At 37.8% G+C, this 18,992-nt stretch overlaps 2 protein-coding genes across 2 annotated transcripts; one reads left to right on the top strand and one right to left on the bottom strand.

Moving 5' to 3' along the window:
* Window positions 1–268: 268 nt before the first annotated feature.
* LOC133818799 (kinesin-like protein KIN-14T) lies at window positions 269–15,670 on the top strand. The gene is made up of 12 exons (XM_062251861.1): window positions 269–760; window positions 1,610–1,924; window positions 2,034–2,117; window positions 2,283–2,450; window positions 2,560–2,666; window positions 3,058–3,236; window positions 4,112–4,273; window positions 4,445–4,660; window positions 5,050–5,087; window positions 5,412–5,539; window positions 13,316–14,876; window positions 15,058–15,670. The coding sequence occupies exons 2-12, from the start codon at window positions 1,678–1,680 to the stop codon at window positions 15,171–15,173; spliced, it is 3,006 nt and encodes a 1,001-aa protein (XP_062107845.1). The 5' UTR covers window positions 269–760; window positions 1,610–1,677; the 3' UTR covers window positions 15,174–15,670.
* On the bottom strand, window positions 15,497–17,429 carry LOC133818800 (pentatricopeptide repeat-containing protein At5g56310-like). Its single transcript, XM_062251862.1, has one exon. The coding sequence runs from the start codon at window positions 17,391–17,393 to the stop codon at window positions 15,822–15,824; it is 1,572 nt and encodes a 523-aa protein (XP_062107846.1). The 5' UTR covers window positions 17,394–17,429; the 3' UTR covers window positions 15,497–15,821.
* Window positions 17,430–18,992: the final 1,563 nt, after the last annotated feature.

Below are 18,992 nucleotides of genomic sequence, written 5' to 3'. Positions count from 1 at the left end.
TGTATTATAATTTATTATTCAAGTACAACAAAACATGTAAGAGTAAGAAAGAATAATGTTTAAAAAATCTCTTTTCAAATACAAAAATACATTTTTCTTAGAAAAAAAATTACTGTCATGTGCATTATTACTTTTGTTTTTTTTTATTTATTATATAAATGTGGTGCACTGGTTTTTGTGGATGGAAGTGAAGTTGCATCATCTTGGTAGTCATAATGGGGCCTCAGTCAAGCCTAGCCTAGCCCAGCTCAACTCTCTCTCTTTCTCTCTCACATTCATTTCTTGCATAGAAAAGCAAGCAGATCAGATGTATTTTGTCAATAAGCAACACTCCAACAATCATTGTCTGTATAACATATGAAATAAATGGTGGGTTTCTCCTGATGCTTTCACATGGGTTTTAGAGATATCTTAATAAAACAAAAGTCTGTGCCACCATTATTATTATTATTACTTGAGAATTGCAACAGAAGAGAAATACTTGCTCAGCCATTAAGTCATTTGTGAGCAGTAAACCAAAATTCTCTCGCGTATTATTTCCTTCTTATGTAGTTATGTTTATATTATTATACTACATTTCTTCTAAGAAAGGGCATAGGCTCATTCAAAGGCTTTGACTGGAGTATATTTTTATGAGTTGAGGCTACTTGGTGGTATAAGTATTTTGACCTTTGTCGTGGTCCAAGGATCTCTGTTGTGGCAAGAACACTTCAACCAAGACAACGTTCTGAGCTGCTGCTATTCCTTCATTGAAATCATGGTATTTAAATAATTACTCTTCCCAACTATCTTATTTGTTGAAAATCAACCAAATTCTCCACAACTTTGTCACTTCTTGTTTTGCATCATCTTTTTCTGGTACGGATTTCACTCCTCGTATTTCTTCACTCTTCACTCCATGCCTTTTTATTTCCTTAATTAATCTTTCACAAAGAAAGCTAGTCTTTTGATTGGATTAATTGGATTGGTGTTTTTCTGACCCTTTTACTATTAGTAGTATTTCCTTGTCGTTTTGAAGCTTCTAATATTTGGTTTTCCTCAGTGTTTAAATGATTGTGATTCTTGTCTTAAAGATATACAGGAAAGATTGTGGTACAAATCAAAATAGAACCAAATCATGACTTAAATAAAGAATGCCTTTAATACTATTTTTCTTCCATTTGCAGTCTTTTTAGCCCCTTAAGAGAGGAATGTACTTGAGAAAAGTTGTTTGTAAAATGATGGATGCCTTGTAGGGTGATGTTACTGAAACTTTGTGCTCTGTCTCTGCCTACCTAACAATAAAAAATTTCAATCTCGATTTTGGTGGCTTCTCCAGTAACATGTCCATATTTATTTCCTTAAATTTTTTAAAGCCTTTTTTCTAGATCAACAAGAGAAAAAGTTCAGATGAAGACAGTGGACAAAATAACTCGTAGTAAAACACTACAAGAAATATGTAGTCATGATTGAATAGGTGAATTTTGATTCAAGTAAAAATCTGCTGAACCCTTTTTTCTTAATTGTTTTAGGATAAAAACTTAAAACATCTCATATGCAGATTTAACTCTTTTTTTTTATTAGACATAAAGGAAAAGAAATAGACTAATTCATTTGTTTCTGTAAACAGCTCAGTTGCAGATGCAGATGTAGAAATTAGTTCCACATTGTCAAAGGTGCAAATAACCCTTCAAGAATATGCTGAGTTCAGAAGACAACGCCATGGAGTCCAGAAAACCAGTTCACAAACTTTCTGAAACAATTCATTCTCTGCTAGGATGGAAATCACATGTGACTTCCAACTGGGTCAAATCTGTTTGCGAAATAATGAAAAGTGTACCACCCGATATGGTATCTATCAACTCAAAACCGATTAATGTTGCAACGGAGCATTCCATGAAGAAGAAAAGTGATGAACTGCATAATTCCATTTCAAAGGTTGAAGGTAAGTCCTCAGATGTTGATTGCTAGCACCTGTGCATTTGAAAAGCTTCTCTTCATAGTTTAGCAAAGTGATCTTTATTCCAGAATCACCTTGTTTATTCTCATAACAGATGAAATTGCTGCTTTAACGGCCTACATAAATCAACTGAACACACAGAGAAGGAAGGTACTAAATGAGTTTCTAGATTTGAGAGGTTAGTCATCTTTATCTCATAAAGTTGTGAAACATATATGGTAATATTTTAATGAAAAATGCTGTTAAGGAAAACCAAAACCATACAGAATGTCCAATCATTATACTATGCAACCATCATAAAACAATAATACTCGACTACAAACTTCTCACATTTGGCATGCAGGGAACATTCGTGTCTTTTGCCGTATTAGGCCCATTGCAGTTCCAGAGAACTTTGGCCAGTTAAAACCTGTTGCAGCATTGGATTCAAGTAATGTTGTTTTAAAACTAGCAAAGAACAAGAATAAAACTTACAGTTTTGACAAGGTTTTCCATCCAGGTTCATCACAAGGTACTTCATCCTTTTTCTTCATGATACACAAGGGACCACTAACTTGACATATAATCATCCCAAACTAGTATTTATCTGTCTTGTGACTGAATTTGATGTGCAATTTCAGATGAAGTCTTTGCAGAAGTTGAACCAGTTATTAAATCAGCCTTGGATGGGTACAACGCATGTATATTTGCATACGGACAGACTGGCACAGGGAAAATCTTCACCATGGTACGCATCTCCTTATGCCATTACAGCATTAGTCGCTTGTGACATATTATGAAGTGGATGATTAAACAAGAAAGAGGGGTGCTGGCAACAAACTAATCCTTGTTTCTTTTATACGCACATCAACTGTTTAAGATATAAAATCTCAATACAAACAAAATAAAAACTCATTTAACTTTATTCCACAAGGCAAACAATAAGTGAGCATGAAAAGGTGGGGGAAATAATAGTGCTAAAGCTTGCACTCCTCATCTAAAAAAGTCATGTTAGACTACATGAAGATTCAGTAACCTCAGTCTGAAAGTATTATATGACCGATTGGCCAGACATCACATAATCAAATTATGCGCTCGGTTGTGCTAACTAATGTTATTTTATATCATATATATTGTAGGAAGGTATTCCACAGTCCCCAGGAGTGGTAGCTCGTGCAATGGAGGCAATTTTTAAACAGGCAGTGGATAGCAACCACGTATTCGTCTTCACTTTCAGTATGCTTGAGATTTACCTAGGAAACCTAAAAGATTTACTTGTCCCTCAGCCAACAAAAGTAATGGATCCTACGCCACCATGGTAAGCACATTTACAATAACATGAGATGGCAAACATGCATCTAGTCATATATATTTATCAACGTCTCAGGTAACACGCATGCATGAAATGACCTTATTTCCATAAGCTTCCACAATGTATCTTTACAATTACATTTTCAGCCTTAAAAGGGGTATGTATGTGTAAGAGATATAGAAGCTAAAGCTTAATTTCGTATATCTTACTTCCATGTGCAGAAACTGAGGCATAACTGGATGTAATTTTCACATGTTCTTGACTAACAACATTATATGAAAAAAAAATGTAAATAAAGAGGAGTAACCCTGTGAACCCCAACTTCATACAACTTCTATACCAACTAATGTGATAGATGTTCAGTCACACACCTGAATAGCAATGAGCTGTAAGTGGTAGCGTGACCGTGACTGATCAAGAGAAAAGAAGAGAATAGAAGATTAAAGGAACAGCTTTCAACATTCTTTTACAATTATGCTGATGGACCTGCAATACAATACACCTATGCTCCGAGGAAATTGTAGTTGGTGGAAATGTTTTGGGAAATAGGATAACCATGGAAAGTTTTACTTGTCATAGAATCAGTTTGATTGTCTTAAGATTTCCTAGTCGGTTTGTTTAAGAAAATTTAGGAGGATAAATTAGAAGAGTGTAAGGGTGTGTATGCCTTTTCTTATTTTTGTATTGAGCAATAGCTCTAGGAGAGAAGCCAGGTCTCCGAATTTTCTGCGTAATCAATAAAGTCACTCTAATTTCAGTTAATGGGTCCTCCCAATGTCATCTTGCACATTGTGTGAATTTCTTGGCTAGTTTGCTCTAGCGACTTCCATTGTTGGATACATTAAATGCTTTCTAATATGAGTTTATTCTTCTGTTAACAGTCTCTCAATCCAAACAGATGCTAAGGGAGGGATTGAAATTGACAACCTTGTGGCTATTCCAGTGACTGACTTCAACCAAGCATTGAAGTTGTATAAATTAGGATGCCGGTTCAGATCAACTGCTTCTACAAATTCTAACAAAACATCAAGCAGATCACATTGGTAACAACTTGGCCAACTAAAATACTAGTCAACTTCGTTTTGCAGAATTGGGAGCGAAGTTTAGAAAACTGAAAAAAAATAAATAAATAAAAAGAGAGCTATGCTAAACACTCTTCATCCAAGAAACTTAGTTAAGTGTTCTGAGATTACCTTTCTAATACTGCTTTCTAGCTTGATCCGCCTATCAATCACATGTCTTGATGCTCCTGAGAGGCGCCAAGAAACAAATAAAGTATGGTTTGTCGACCTTGGCGGAAGTGAGCGCGTGCTTAAGACAAAGGCTTCGGGAAGAAGACTTGATGAAGGGAAGGCCATCAACTTGTCACTTTCTGCTCTTGGTGATGTCATCCACGCCCTTCAAAAGAAAAAATTTCATGTACCTTATAGGTAATGTAACGTTCACTTAATCATTAATCCATATAATTTAGGTATATTACAAGTCTCTTCCAAAAGTAAAATATAATTAAGGTCTTATCCTTCACTAAAACACTAAGATGCAGTACTCAGGTGGAACATTATTGTAGTAACCAATGTTCATCTGATTAAACTGGGATTTGAGAATCCAATATGGGGTTATTTTGGAACTTCTTTGTTTTGTCCTAAGCTGTTTTATCAATGACAAGGTTGACAGTACAAGTTTTCATGTGTCTTAAGCTTCCAAATTGTTCGTAGAGTGGCATTCTAAATTCTTTTTAAATGAAATAATACACGCATTTATTTGGCTTATTAGCATTACAAAACAAACCGTAATGAAATTCGTTTGTTGCTTCTAACAGGAACAGCAAGCTAACACAAGTTCTTAAAGACTCCCTTGGTAATCATTTCCTCCCTTGAGCATACTAAACTGTCTTATCTTAACTAGTGTCAAGATACTAGAATATCTCTACTTACAATAAACACTGCATGAATGAGGATATACTGTTCTTACTTTCAAGGTCTTCCACTTCAAGCAGAGCAAGTTTTACTTTCTGTAATTACACACAACCCTGGAAGATGTTAAGGGAAAATGGTTATTCCAGAAAAACGGACAGATTGATTTGTTCTGTGCAAGACTTGTTTGTTCACATTTAAACAATATGTTTAAATTTCCTACGTTGACTGCCTTCTTTTCATGACTACATAAACTTCATAATTTCAGGAGAAGATTCGAAAACTCTGATGCTAGTGCATGTTAGTCAAAAGGAAGAAGATATATGCGAGACATTGTGCTCGTTAAATTTTGCAACAAGGGTGAGAAGCATTCATTTGGGGGACATGGATTCAACTGTAAGTAAAGTTAACATTCTGTTCCTTAGACCTCCTCTAAGATAATTTTATAAAACCAACAATATAAACAGGATAGTACAAACTAAGCTATTTTCTCTTTATATAACCATTTGATAAGTTATTTACCCCTAGATAAGCCAAACAATTTGTCTTTATTTCAAGAAGATGCAGCTCATGTACAAGGGTAGTATAAACAAATTAGAGATAATTAAAAAGAACTTTCCGTATGTTTATGGGCTAAATTAGACAATCGATCCTAGATTTTTTGAAAACTCAGGAAAGTTGTCTAATTCAGTCAAAACTTAGGGAAGGCTTTTGTTGTTATCCCACGAAGTACATATTGATCTACTATAAAGACAACTTGTTTGACTATTCTAATAAGCATGGATGAAGGTCTAAACTAAACATTTAATCCTTTTAACATTTTACATGATAAAAAGACTGTTGAGTTTTCTGACTCCAGAAAACTTTTATAAGATGTGACCAGTCTCAAAAGGATGAAATAAATTTTAAGATTACACCAAATAACTCTTGAGGCATAATATTTACATAAAATAAAAGAACAAAAAGTTCCAAACACATAACAGTGATACACTAAGATAGTATGTAGAAAATATTGTTTTTTTATTTTCTGTTATTATTTGAATTAATTCGGTATCCCTCAAGAATGGGAAACCAATCTGTACACAATATATTTTTTCCTTTTTTGGAGGATTTTAGGTTGATTTAGTACCATTGTAATTACCCTAGAATATTTGGTATTTAATACCAAATTAGTCTATAGTTTGTAAAGTGCCTATTTAAATGGCAGTGCTCTCAAAGAAATATATTTTCCACATGGTATCAGAGCCGATACCCTCACCCTAAGGAATCACAATTTTTTTTCTCCCTCAGAAATCGTAGTCTACCCTCAGAAATTGCAGCCTTTTTTTTTCTCTTCAATATCGCTGCCTTCTCTTCTTCCTCATGGCCACCTTACCTAATCCCACCATCTCTGATGATACCACAGCCGACTCCACCATCAACAAGGGCTCTTCTAATGCCTCTCCTTCTTCATTTGATCACCAAAATTCTCTCCAAATTACCATCCACAAATTGAATGGTCAGAATTTCTTGCAATGGTCCCAATCCGTGAAGATGTACCTGCGTGGTCGCGGACGCTTGGGGTATTTGACTGGTTCTACTGCTGCTCCTGAACCTGCCGATCCATCTTATGACAAATGGGAGTCCGAGAACTCTCTTATCATGGCGTGGCTGATCAACTCAATGGAGGTGGATATTGGTAAGACTTATTTGTTTCTTTCCACTGCTCAAGAAATATGGGAAACTGTCCAGGAAGCTTTCTCAGATTTGGAGAATTCTGCTCAAGTTTTTGAACTCAAATCTCGGCTTCGGGACCAGCGACAAAACTCTAATACAGTAACTCAATATTACGGTGTTCTTTATAATCTTTGGCAAGAGATTGATCTATTTTATGTTCCTGAATGGAAATGTTCTGCTGATGCCTCATTTTATCAAAAAATGCTTGATCGAGAGAGACTTTTTTATTTTCTCCATGGACTTAACCGAGAGCTTGATGAGGTACGTGGTCGTCTCTTGGGAAAAATCATCTTCCCACCATTCGTGAAGCTTTTGCAGAGGTTCGTAAGGAGGAGAGTCGCAAAAGAGTCATGATGGGTTCCCCTCTTGCTGCTGAAACTGAGAAATCTGCTCTTGCTGCCCGACGTCCTAATAATGGTGATGATTCTCGAGGGACTCGCCGTGATCGTCCCTGGTGTACTCACTGCAGTAAGGTTGTTCATACCAAGGAGACATGTTGGAAGATTCATGGGAAACCTGCTGATTGGAAACCTCGATCCTCTAATCGTAACAATTCTGACAGCCAGGCCTTGACAGCAGCACCACCCGAGCCTTTCCCATTTTCTCCAGCCCAAATCACTCAACTCCATCAACTATTGAGCACGACAACCAATGCTTCCGCATCTGATCCTTCATCTACTTCCACTCAAGGTACCTCTATTGCCTTCAATGCTCAAAAATCTACCTGGATAGTAGACTCTGGGGCTTCGGACCACATGACTGGTCTGTCCAGTCACTTTACCACTTATACTCCTTGCCCAAGTACTCAAAAAATTAAAATAGCTGATGGTTCTCTTTCTTCTGTGGCTGGTAAAGGATCTATTACATTATCATCTTCTATTATACTCCATGATGTTCTTCATGTTCTCAATTTTTCCTGTAATCTTCTTTCTGTCAGTAAAATAACCCATGATCAGCAATGTTTTGCTTCGTTCTCACCACTTGGTTGTAATTTTCAGGGTATGTCCTCGGGGAAGATAATTGGGAATGCGAAGGCATATAGCGGGCTGTATTACTTTGATCCGTTTCCTCTTACTCAAGTTGATAACGCTTTTATTTCTCGTTGTATTTCTATCAATAATAATGATATAATTCGGTGGCATTATAGGCTAGGTCACCCTAGTTTTTCATATTTAAAATATTTATTTCCTAAGTTGTTTCAGAATAAAGACTTGAGCTTACTTAAATGTGAAATTTGTCAATTCGCCAAACATACACGTGCTGTTTTTCGTTCTATCCCCTACAAATCAACTCAGCCTTTTAATCTTATTCATAGTGATATATGGGAACCATCTAGAATAACCAATACTACCAATACAAAATGGTTTATCACTTTTATTGATGATCACACACGTGTTAGTTGGGTGTTTTTGCTTAAATCTAAATGTGATGCTGTCATGATTTTTAAAAATTTCCACTCTATGGTCAAAAATCAATTCAATGCAAATCTCCAAGTCTTACACACTGACAATGGAACTGAATATTTCAACTCAATCTTAGGTGATTATCGACACCTATTGGAAATTGCTCGAGCAATTATGTTCACAACCTCAGCTCCAAAACATTTTTGGGATGAGGCTATCCTCACTTCTGCCTATCTTATCAATAGAATGCCCTCTCGAGTGTTGAACTTTCACACTCCTCTATCTATGCTTCTCAAGGTATATCCAAATACATCGCTAGTTTCTAATCTTCCCTTGAAAACATTTGGGTGTGTTACTTATGTTCATGTTCTCGGTCCAAACCGATCTAAGTTTGATCCTAGAGCCCTTAAATGCGTCTTTTTGGGTTATTCTTCTACAAAAAAGGGATACAAGTGCTATCATCCTCCTACTCGTCGTCTTTATGTCTCCATAGATGTTACATTTCATAAAGAAAAATCCTTTTATCCCAACCTTTCACTTCAGGGAGGGACAGTGAGTGATGTTTCTAGTTGGGATACCTGTCTTCCCAAGGCTTTTCCTAAAATTTCAGAGTTTCCAAACTCATCTGAGCAACAACAATCTCAGCCACCTAAGACTAAGGAGCTCTTAGTCTACTCTCGGCGACCAAAACATCATCAAGTAATATAGTCCACTAATGCTCCAACATCTCATGAATCTGATCCACAGACTACTCCTGATGTTAGTAATCCTTCTCTTGAACCTATTTTACTTGATAATATTCCTACTGTTGAGTCTTCCAGTGTGATTGAATCTGAGTCTGAGTTACCTATTGCCAAAAGAAAGGGAGTTCGGAGTTGTACTCAACACCCAATGTCCAAATATGTTTGCTATAGTAAACTCACTCCTCACTATAGAGCCTTCTTGTCAAAAGTTGAGCAAGTGGTAGTTCCCAAGAATATTGCCGAGGCACTTGCACAAAAAGAATGGAAGCAAGCACTGTATGACGAAATTGGGGCGTTAGAATCCAACACCACATGGACAATTGTCAATCGGCCTAGAGATAAACATGTGGTAGGGTGTAAATGGGTGTTTACAGTTAAGCACAAGGCTGATGGAACAACTGACTGGTACAAGGCAAGACTAGTTGCAAAGGGGTTCACTCAAACACATGGTGTAGATTACAATGAGACATTTGCTCCTGTTGCAAAGCTAAATACTGTGAGGGTCCTATTATCTATTGTTGCCAATCTAGACTGGCCCTTACAGTAGCTAGACATCAAAAATGTCTTTCTCAATGGATATTTGGAGGAAGAAGTTTATATGGGAATTCCTCAAGACTTCGAAGACAGATATGGAAAAGAGAATGTATGTCATCTGAAAAAATTTCTCTATGGTCTAAAACAGTCTCCAAGGACGTGGTTCGAAAGATTTAATCAAGTGATAAAAAAGCATGGTTACAAACAAGCTCAATCTGATCACACACTGTTTTTCAAACACTCACAAGAGGGTAAGGTGACTATCCTCATTGTTTATGTGGTGATGATTATGAAGAGCAAAACAAGCTTAAAGGTGTACTAGCCCAGGAGTTTGAAGTGAAAGACCTTGGACCTATGAAATACTTTCTAGGTATGGAGGTGGCAAGGACTAAACAAGGAATTTCAGTATCACAGAGAAAATACATTCTGGATCTTCTCAAAGAAACCGGAATAAGTGGTTGTAAACCTGTAGCAACTCCAGTTGAACCAAAAGGCAAGTACAAAAAGAATACGAAAAAGAAGACGGTAGACAAGGGAATGTATCAACGATTAGTGGGTAAACTAATCTACTTGTCTCATACCCGACCCAACATTGCTTTCGTCGTGAGCCTGGTTAGTCAATACATGCACAATCCTCTTGAAGAACATTTAGAAGCTGTGTACAGAATCTTACGTTACCCAAAGAAAACACCTGGGACTGGCTTATTGTTCAAGAAAAATGAAAAACGAGGTGTTGAGGCATTCACCGATGCTGATTGGGCAGGATCAGTTGAGGATAGAAGATCATCCACTGGCTATTGTACCAAAGTTTGGGGGAACTTAGTTACTTGGAGAAGTAAAAAACAGTCAGTAGTAGCTCGAAGTAGTGCAGAAGCAGAACTTAGAGCTCTTGCTCAAGGAGTATGCGAGCTAATCTGGATTAAACGTATATTTGAAGAGCTGAAACTTCAAAGAACGAAGCCTTTAAAGTTATATAGTGACAGCAAATCAGCAATCAGCATTGCACATAACCCAGTTCATCATGATAGGACGAAGCATGTGGAAGTGGTAGACACTTCATTAAAGAAAAGATTGAAGAGAAAGAGTTATGTGTTGTGTATGTTCCCAGCAAACAACAGCAGGCTGATATTCTTAGCCACAAATATTGGGAAAAATTGTATATTTTATTTATATTCAGTGAACATATATTTATACAAATATATGATAAGTGTGAACCAAATCACAAATATATAGAAAATAAATTAGCAAATTAACAAGTTTCCTAGAATAAGAATAGCTGTCAAATCTTTGAATATCTGACAGCCTTACAAGTATCATTCTAAGTTAGGAATGTTCCTAAAAACAGTTTGATTTTCCCACAGACTAAAGGCTTATCGAAAGACAGTTTTAATGAGATTGTTTTCAAGCTGGGCATGTGGAATCTCTATGCACCAGCTTGAGGGAGGGTGTAGAAAATATTGTTTTTTTATTTTATGTTATTATTTTAATTAATTCGGTATCCCTCAAGAATGAGAAACCAATCTGTACACAAAATATTTTTTCCTTTTTTTGAGGATTTTAGGTTGATTTAGTACCATTATAATTACCCTAGAATATTTGGTATTTAATACCAAATTAGTCTATAGTTTGTAAAGTGTCTATTTAAATGGCAGTACTCTCAAAGAAATAATATATCAGAATATATTTTCCACAGTATATCATGAAAATATAGAACAAGAATAAGGAATATGGGAGAAAATTTTATTGAAATAGCAAAGAACAATTCAGGATATTCGAGAGACCTGGTTTCTCTCCAAGAGCTAGCGCTCAATTACACAAAATCAAACATGCCTAACTCTTTATTCTCATCCCTTTTTATTCCCCTAACTTGCCCAAACACGTTTGACCCCAAACAGGAAACAAACCAAAACAGAAACAACAAAAATAGAAACAGCCAGCAAACCAGATTAACCCAAATCACTGAACTTTCCTAAAGAACCCAATCCCCAAATCTAATCATTAATTGTGATGCCTGCTAGCGTAGGTGTACTGTATAGGAGGTTTATCATTACTCACCGTCCAAACTTTCACCTTGTCCTCAAGGTGAAACTGAGGAAATTGTTGTAGTTCTCTCAGGTTGCCTCAAATAATGGCAGGTCCTTCCACCTGATTAACACCTCCAGTTCTTCGTTCTTGCGAACACCCAACACTTCAGCTGGTTCCACCAGTAATTCTAGATCTGGACTGAGTTGTGGAGGAAGCAATAGTGAAGAGTGAGTGACCCCATGAGCCCAACGAAGTTGTGAAATGTGGAAGATAGGATGAACTGTGGAAGTAGCAGGAAATTTCAACTTGTAGACCACCTCCCCAACACGAGCCAACACTTCAAATGGTCCATAAAAACGAGGAGAAAGTTTCTCATTGCGCCTAGCGGCAAGGAATTTCTGGCGGAAGGTTTCAGCTTAACAAATACCCTCTCCCCAACCACAAACTGCTCATCTCTTTGCTTCTTGTCCGCTGAGTCCTTCATTTTCTGCTGAGCACGAAGCAAATGCATAGTAAGATCGTCTAGCTACGCATCCCGTTCTTCCAACAACTCATCCACTGAAGAGACTGGAGTGGTTCCACATTTATAGCAGATAAGAGCAGGAGGATCACGACCATACAAAATTTTAAATGGAGTGTGTTGGGATGCCGTATGAAAGGAAGTATTATACCAGTACTCTGCCCATGGCAGCCAGAGCCACCAAGAACGCGGCTGTTCAGAAGCATAACATCGTAAGTACGTTTCCAAGCAAAGATTCACAACTTCTGATTGGCCATCTGTTTGGGGATGATAGGTAGTGCTATGGCGGAGTTCTGTACCTTGTAACTTGAATAACTCTTGCCAAAAGTGACTCATAAATACCTTGTCTTGATCTGAGATGATAGACGAAGGGATCCCATGAAGGCGTACTACTTCCTTCAAGAACAGTTCAGCCACTGTTCGAGCAGTAAAAGGATGTTTCAGCAAGAGAAAATGAGCGTGCTTACTGAACCTATCCACCACTACCAAAATCGTATCCATACCATGTGATCGCGGCAGCCCCTCTATGAAATCCATAGTCAAAGCGTCCCAAACCAGCGAAGGCAAAGCTATCGGCTGTAGCAACCCAGCAGGGTACAGATTCAAAATCTTATTCTTTTGACAGATGTCACACTCACGAACCCATTCCGCCACTGATTTCCGCACCCAATAAAAGTCAGCAGAGATTCTTTTGAAAGTCTTGTCCTCTCTTGAGTGGCCGCCAAACCGGAGAATTGTAGTACACTCGTAAAATGGTGGAAATAAGGGAACATTCCTTCGACAACATCAACCACCCTTTATACAACAATCTGCCGTGGTCCAAAGAAAATCCAGCAGCTCGTTGTCACCCTTGATGCAAATCAGAAGTAATTTTAGCCAAAAACGAGTCTTGTTGTAGCTATCCAATCCCCAAATCTAATCATTAATTGCGCTGCCTCCTAGCATAGGTGTACCGTATAGGAGGTTTATCAAACAGATACTAATATAAAATCAGATGATAATCTTTCATATTATCAGCTAACTATTTTAGAGAAAATTTCATTAATTTTGTTGAAAATACATAATTAATATTCAGTGGACTATAAAAAATAAAATAAAAACTATTTACTTGGTCAGCTTGCTAGGAGTATCATCTCAGATCACCATAAGTAATATAAAATTAGTTGTCTTTAAAATTATCAGCTACACTAATCCTGACTCCTGATCACTGGACTGAAATATTGCATATCAGGAAGAAAGAGAGCAAAAGGAAATTGCAATAGCACACATGCAGAAAAAAATGAAAATGATTGAAGATGAACGCCGAGAAGTCAGAAGAAAGATCGAGAAGTTTAATGAAGAATTACAGAAACTAACAGGGACTGCTCCATCTTCTAATGAGCAATTAGAGGCCTCTCATTTGTTAACCAAATTTAACCAACATAATCTTGAAACAACAAGGAGCAAAACTACAGAAGCTATAGCAGCTCCTTTATCAAGTATACCAAGATTTATGAAGCCTACTGTTTGTAGCACAAGAAAATCTGGAGCAGACAACCAAACATCTGAAGAGAAAGTAAAATTCCCTGCTAGAAGAAGAAGGCCATTGTCCCATCGTGCTGAGTCTGTGAGTTTCCCTGTAAAGCGTATATCAGAAAACAATTCAGAATGCAGTATCTCAAGAAATAGCTGTTTGGTGGATTTGAATGTGAAAAGTAATGCAGATGAAACAGAATACAGTCAGGATGCAACTGAAAGTGATATAAAAAGTATAATACTCCTGGAACAGGAAATGTCATCAAAGAGTTCAACTCAGCAAAAGGATTGCCTTGTCAACAGTGACAGATATGGAAAAAGAAAGAAAAATAGCTTCATCTCTACAAACTTTTCAAAAGTTGACAATTGGCTACGTTTGCACAAGAATGAACCTAGGGTGAGTACTATTTCTCAAAAAAGCAAAAGGGTTCTAGCAATTCCTGTCCCAGAGAAGAAACAAAAATATAAAGGAAAGAAAGTAGATGATTTGCAAAATGGAGAGGAGCATAACTATAAGTTCACAAAGAAAAAGATTGCAAACAATGAAAAACATGAAAGTTGTTTTGATGTTTTAAGATCTGGAAGATTGAAACAAGTAGAAATTTATAAACCTCCAATAAATATGGAAAATTTTATCAATACATACCCAAGATGTGACTCCATACATCCACCAGAAACACTCGATAGTGAGAAAATACTACACACAATAAGCTTGGCAAATATGTTCATGGAGGAAAACCAGAGCAGCTTATTTTCTCCACCCAAAATCTGGGGCAGTAGTTTTGATCTGAATCAAGATGGTAACAAGGTCGACCAAACATTTGCAATGCAGAAAGAAGGCGGACCACAATCTTCAGAAACTACCTTTCCAGAAAAGAATGCATGGTGCAAATTCTCACCATCTAAAATATCCCATTGTATGTTTGAAACAAGAGATGATTCGGGCTCATCAATGTCAGTATCAGAACAAGACCTACAATATTTACTATTGCCTACGGAGATGTCAGTATCACAACAAGATTTGCAATGTTCACAAGTTCTTACAGAGATGACAGTACCAGAACAAGAGCTTCATTGTTCACAAGTGCCCACAGAGACAGGTACATATGAAAGCCATAGTGAAGACTTGGCCACAGTAGATCTTATAATAGAAAATTCATGCCCAAGACCTGGTATACATAATATGAGAACACAAAGGGCCTTAATCATGGACAATGAGAATCCAAAGGAAATAATCATGACATCAGTGAAACCGCAGGAAAATACAGAAGTCTTAGGTAAGACCACAAATTTATAAAAGTTAAATCTTGCTTGTTGATCCTATTCTCCAAAGTATGATTGGCTCAAATCTGACTTGATCTCAAGAAGAAACTACAACAAATGACTAATAAACTTTGCTTGTTTTTTTTTCCCAGAATACATGACCTGACATCTTTCTCTTGTTCCATTCTTGGTCAGGTATATGTAATCATATTATAGGGAAAGCTCAGATTCTTGGGGCCAGTGCACTTCTAGTATCAGGGTTCAACAATTTGGGACTTGAGCATGAATTTTTCTACGGTTTAATCCTATGAATCAAATCTAGAGAGAGGTAAAAACAAAAAAAAACGCCCTTGAGCAGCAGCCATGGTGGTGAAGAAGAAGAAGATTTCAAGCCCTTTCCTATATAAACAGTACTGCATCATTCCAACATCATAGCAACTTACCTTCAGCCAAAAAAAACCCTCTATTCATAGACAAATGAGCAATGATACAGGTACAAACAAAGGGGCTGTCCTGTGTGGCATCATAATGTGTTCATGAAGCCCCGTTAAATTATCATCGCTGAGCATTGACTGAAAGAACAAGTAAATATCCAGCACCTTAGATGTTCCTTGAAATCAGCTAATTGGCCATCTAAATTAATATGTTTAGAACTATTTTTATTATATGGTCAGTATTTGTGTAATTACATATATAAATATACATATATATATTGTTTTATTTGTTTTGAACATATGAACATGTAAAGGAACCTCATTGATTTATTGGTCAAACTATGAAATGCGGGAAATGCTTGCGATCATATGTATATTCAACTTCCATTTCTCAACATAAGTTGGAATCAGTCTTTCAGTTCAGGAAGCAAAGGCCCTACATCTTGTTTCTATTCTTGATGCACCCTCTGACTAAAACGGATCTGGTGGTAAATGTTTTAAGAATGAAATTTATTTAAATCACATTCACTCGTCAAATGCAAGAAGCTCAACTCCTTCCTTCTGAATATGTCCAGCAATCTTCAACTGATTAAATATATCATATAGAACTTCAAATATCTTATAGAACTCTGAATGTGATGTATCTCCTGCAATAAATTCATGAACTCTGTTGTTAATTTCAATGAAACTTCCCCCGGCCATCTTCTTAACACCTGTATCCCTCATGACCTTCCTTATCATCCCAGATTCATCCCAGCTACCAGAAGCAGCATATATATTAGACAAAAGAGTATAACTTCCACTATTCTGGGGCTCCAACATCATAAGTTGTTGCAAAGCATGCTCTCCAAGGTCAGACTCACCGTGTATATTGGAAGCAGCAAGAAGAGATCCCCATATGGCTGCATTCGTTTGAAATGGCATTCCCCTAACAAGTTCACATGCCTCTTGAAGATAACCCGCCCGCCCCAGTAAATCAATCATGCACCCATAGTGCTCAACTTTCAATTGAATTCCATGTCGTGAAGCCATGTTGTTGAAGAACCAGCGCCCCATTTCAACTAACCCAGCATGGCTACAAGCAGAAAGAATGGCAATAAAAGTTATTTCATTAGGCTTAACTAGAGCACTTTCCATTTGAGAAAACATTTCAATTGCTTCTCTTCCAAGACCATGAAGAGCTAGCCCAGACATCATTGTTGTCCAAGTTACGACACTTCTCTCTTTCATACTTTGAAAAACATCTAGTGCCTTTCTTATGTTGCCTGATTTTGCATACATGTCAATGAGTGCATTATTAAGATGAAGCTTTCTAGAAAATCCACGCTTCTGCATGTAGTTATGGATCCTCTCCCCCAACACTACTGAACCCAAATGAGCACAAGCAGAAAGTACAGCTAAGATTGTAACTTCATCAGCCTCCAAATTCTCAAGCTGCATTCGTCTAAACACCATGATAGCCTCTTTTGGCCGCTTCATCTTAGCAAACCCGGCAATCACCGAAGTCCATGAAATCAAATCTCTCTCCGGCATTCGTTCAAAAACCCTCCATGCATTATCAACATCAGCCACCTTAACATAACCTGTGACCATGGCGTTCCAGAGCGCCACATCTCTTACACCCATTCCATCAAATACTTTCCGGGCCTCCAAAACACACCCACAAAACGAATACATACGAACGAGTGAAGTACCGACACAAACATCCGAGTCCAACCCAGTTCCTATAGCTTGACAATGAATCTGACGACCGACGTCAACTGCAGAAAGCCGAATCACAGCCTTCAAAACGTAAGGAACCGAGTAAGTGTCAGGTCGTAAATCAGCGAAAAAGATGTCGTTATAGAGGGATATGGCATGTGAAGGAGAGAGAGTGTTGATCATGGTGTTGTAAAGATAAATGTTGGGTTTTAGTTTCTTGTGGATGAAGACCAAGTAAGCGTAGGTGGAGTAGCCGAGAGAAGAGCAGGCTTGGATGAATTGGGCAAAGACTACGTTGTCGTTTTGAAGACCAGTGGGAACCATAAAGCCGTGAGCTTGACGAATGTGTTTCAGGGAAGAGCACTGCCTGAGAAAGGAGACCAAGTGAAGCTTCATTTGGCCATACGGCCGTAGGCGTTGCGATCAGGTGTGTGTGACGATGTTCCATTGCACAAAAATTAATACCTATATTATTTGATTAATATTATCAATTTTTATTATGTTTTTATTTCTTACTTTTTTTTAACAGTGTATATAAAGTTATTTACGTGCATATATATAAATATATAATTAGTTTGTATCATAAAAAAAAAATTACAAAATAAATATGTACATTATTGTTTAGCGAGTTTTTCGGAAACTAGAATTATCAAAAATAAGATAGAGAAAAAAATGATTTAAAAAGAAAAACACAAGGATTTTTACGTGGTTAGGGTATTAAAGAGTTTTAGTCCACGAGTCTATTGTATTAGAGATTAGAGAGCTTTAGCAATGGAGTTTTTTTGTAAGTTTGAGCAGAGTATGTGCTTACAAAAGAAAACTCGGATCATTTCCACAGTGCACAACTGGTCCTACTTATAGGTAGTTGGGTGCACTGGGCTTGGGTCGGACTAATCGGGGCCCAATATGGATATAATCATAATTTGCTCACTAACGAAGGCTTAATACAAAGGATTCTATCAAATAAAATACACTAATCAGGGCCCATTGGGCCACCTTGAGCCTATTCCAGCTTTTCGATTGACAATAGTACGTTGCTTCAGACTGGTCCGCGTGGACTGCTAAGGGGATCCTGGGGACAGGATCTGTCAGAGTAGTGGTGCTACTGTTCTGAATGATGGCGTACATTTCATATGTAACCTCTTTTGCAGGTTAGTTGAGGAGACCAATCTCCATGTTTCTCGGGGAGATGTCAATGTCGGGGATAGTCTATCCTGCCCAACCCGGATGCCTGGTCCAGGTTCATTTACCAATGTCTCAGTCCATTTACCATGATCCTGGTTCGTTTACCAGAGCTCGGGTTCATCTGCTATCGTCCTGATCCATTCTTAGACTTGGAAACACCCTCCTTATTCGCACCCCGGACGACGCCTTATACTGGGTCCGGGTTGACGAACTGTGCCCAAGTCATGGTCCCAGCTTCCTCAATGCGGGCGATGTCTAGTGGATAATGTTGGGCTTGCTAATATTTGGGCCACCAGGATTCATTCCTTCCCCGTCACTTAGGCTCAGTCTGGGCCTCGGATCCCTTCGGGATAACCCATGGACCTAGAGTATCATGCCACATGTACGGGGAGGAAACAGGGATAACATTGACCCCCCAAGGCTTTATCTGTGTTCGCGCAGTGGAGGCTTGCTTCATTTCCCAGATCAATTTTCAGTATCCCAGTTTGTTCCCCAGGAAATGGGTCCATTTTCGTGGGGGATCGGTTGATGTAAACTTGCATGAAAAGTGTTTGCGCCAATATCGTTGATTAAATCCCAACGGCCCAGTTCATTTACCAAGAGGTGGGTTTGTTTACTTCAAGGACGCTTGGGTGACCCCTGACCTTTCAACTTCATCATGCTACACGTACGGGTTTCCCTATAACTGGTGCGTCCACATTACTCGCGCCTGACAGATTCAGGGAGAATCTCTTAATTATCGTGTTGGCAACCAAATGTCAGTGTAAATTTTGAGGTGTCTCATCTGTATGAGTGATGCTGATAGGGTAA

Source organism: Humulus lupulus, chromosome 2, assembly GCF_963169125.1.
Source record: "Humulus lupulus chromosome 2, drHumLupu1.1, whole genome shotgun sequence".
NCBI classification, from domain to species: Eukaryota; Viridiplantae; Streptophyta; class Magnoliopsida; order Rosales; family Cannabaceae; genus Humulus; species Humulus lupulus.
Note: the sequence above shows the minus strand (reverse complement) of the source record. Positions and strands in the feature narration are given on the sequence as shown.

Coding starts and splice junctions, on each gene's coding strand:
- LOC133818799 (XM_062251861.1), top strand. CDS start 1,678: ATGCTGAGTTCAGAAGACAACGCCATGGAGTCCAGAAAACCAGTTCAC. Junction 2,118..2,282: donor TGAGTTTCTAGATTTGAGAG/GTTAGTCATCTT, acceptor TTTGGCATGCAG/GGAACATTCGTGTCTTTTGC. Junction 2,451..2,559: donor CCATCCAGGTTCATCACAAG/GTACTTCATCCT, acceptor GTGCAATTTCAG/ATGAAGTCTTTGCAGAAGTT.
- LOC133818800 (XM_062251862.1), bottom strand. CDS start 17,393: ATGAAGCTTCACTTGGTCTCCTTTCTCAGGCAGTGCTCTTCCCTGAAA.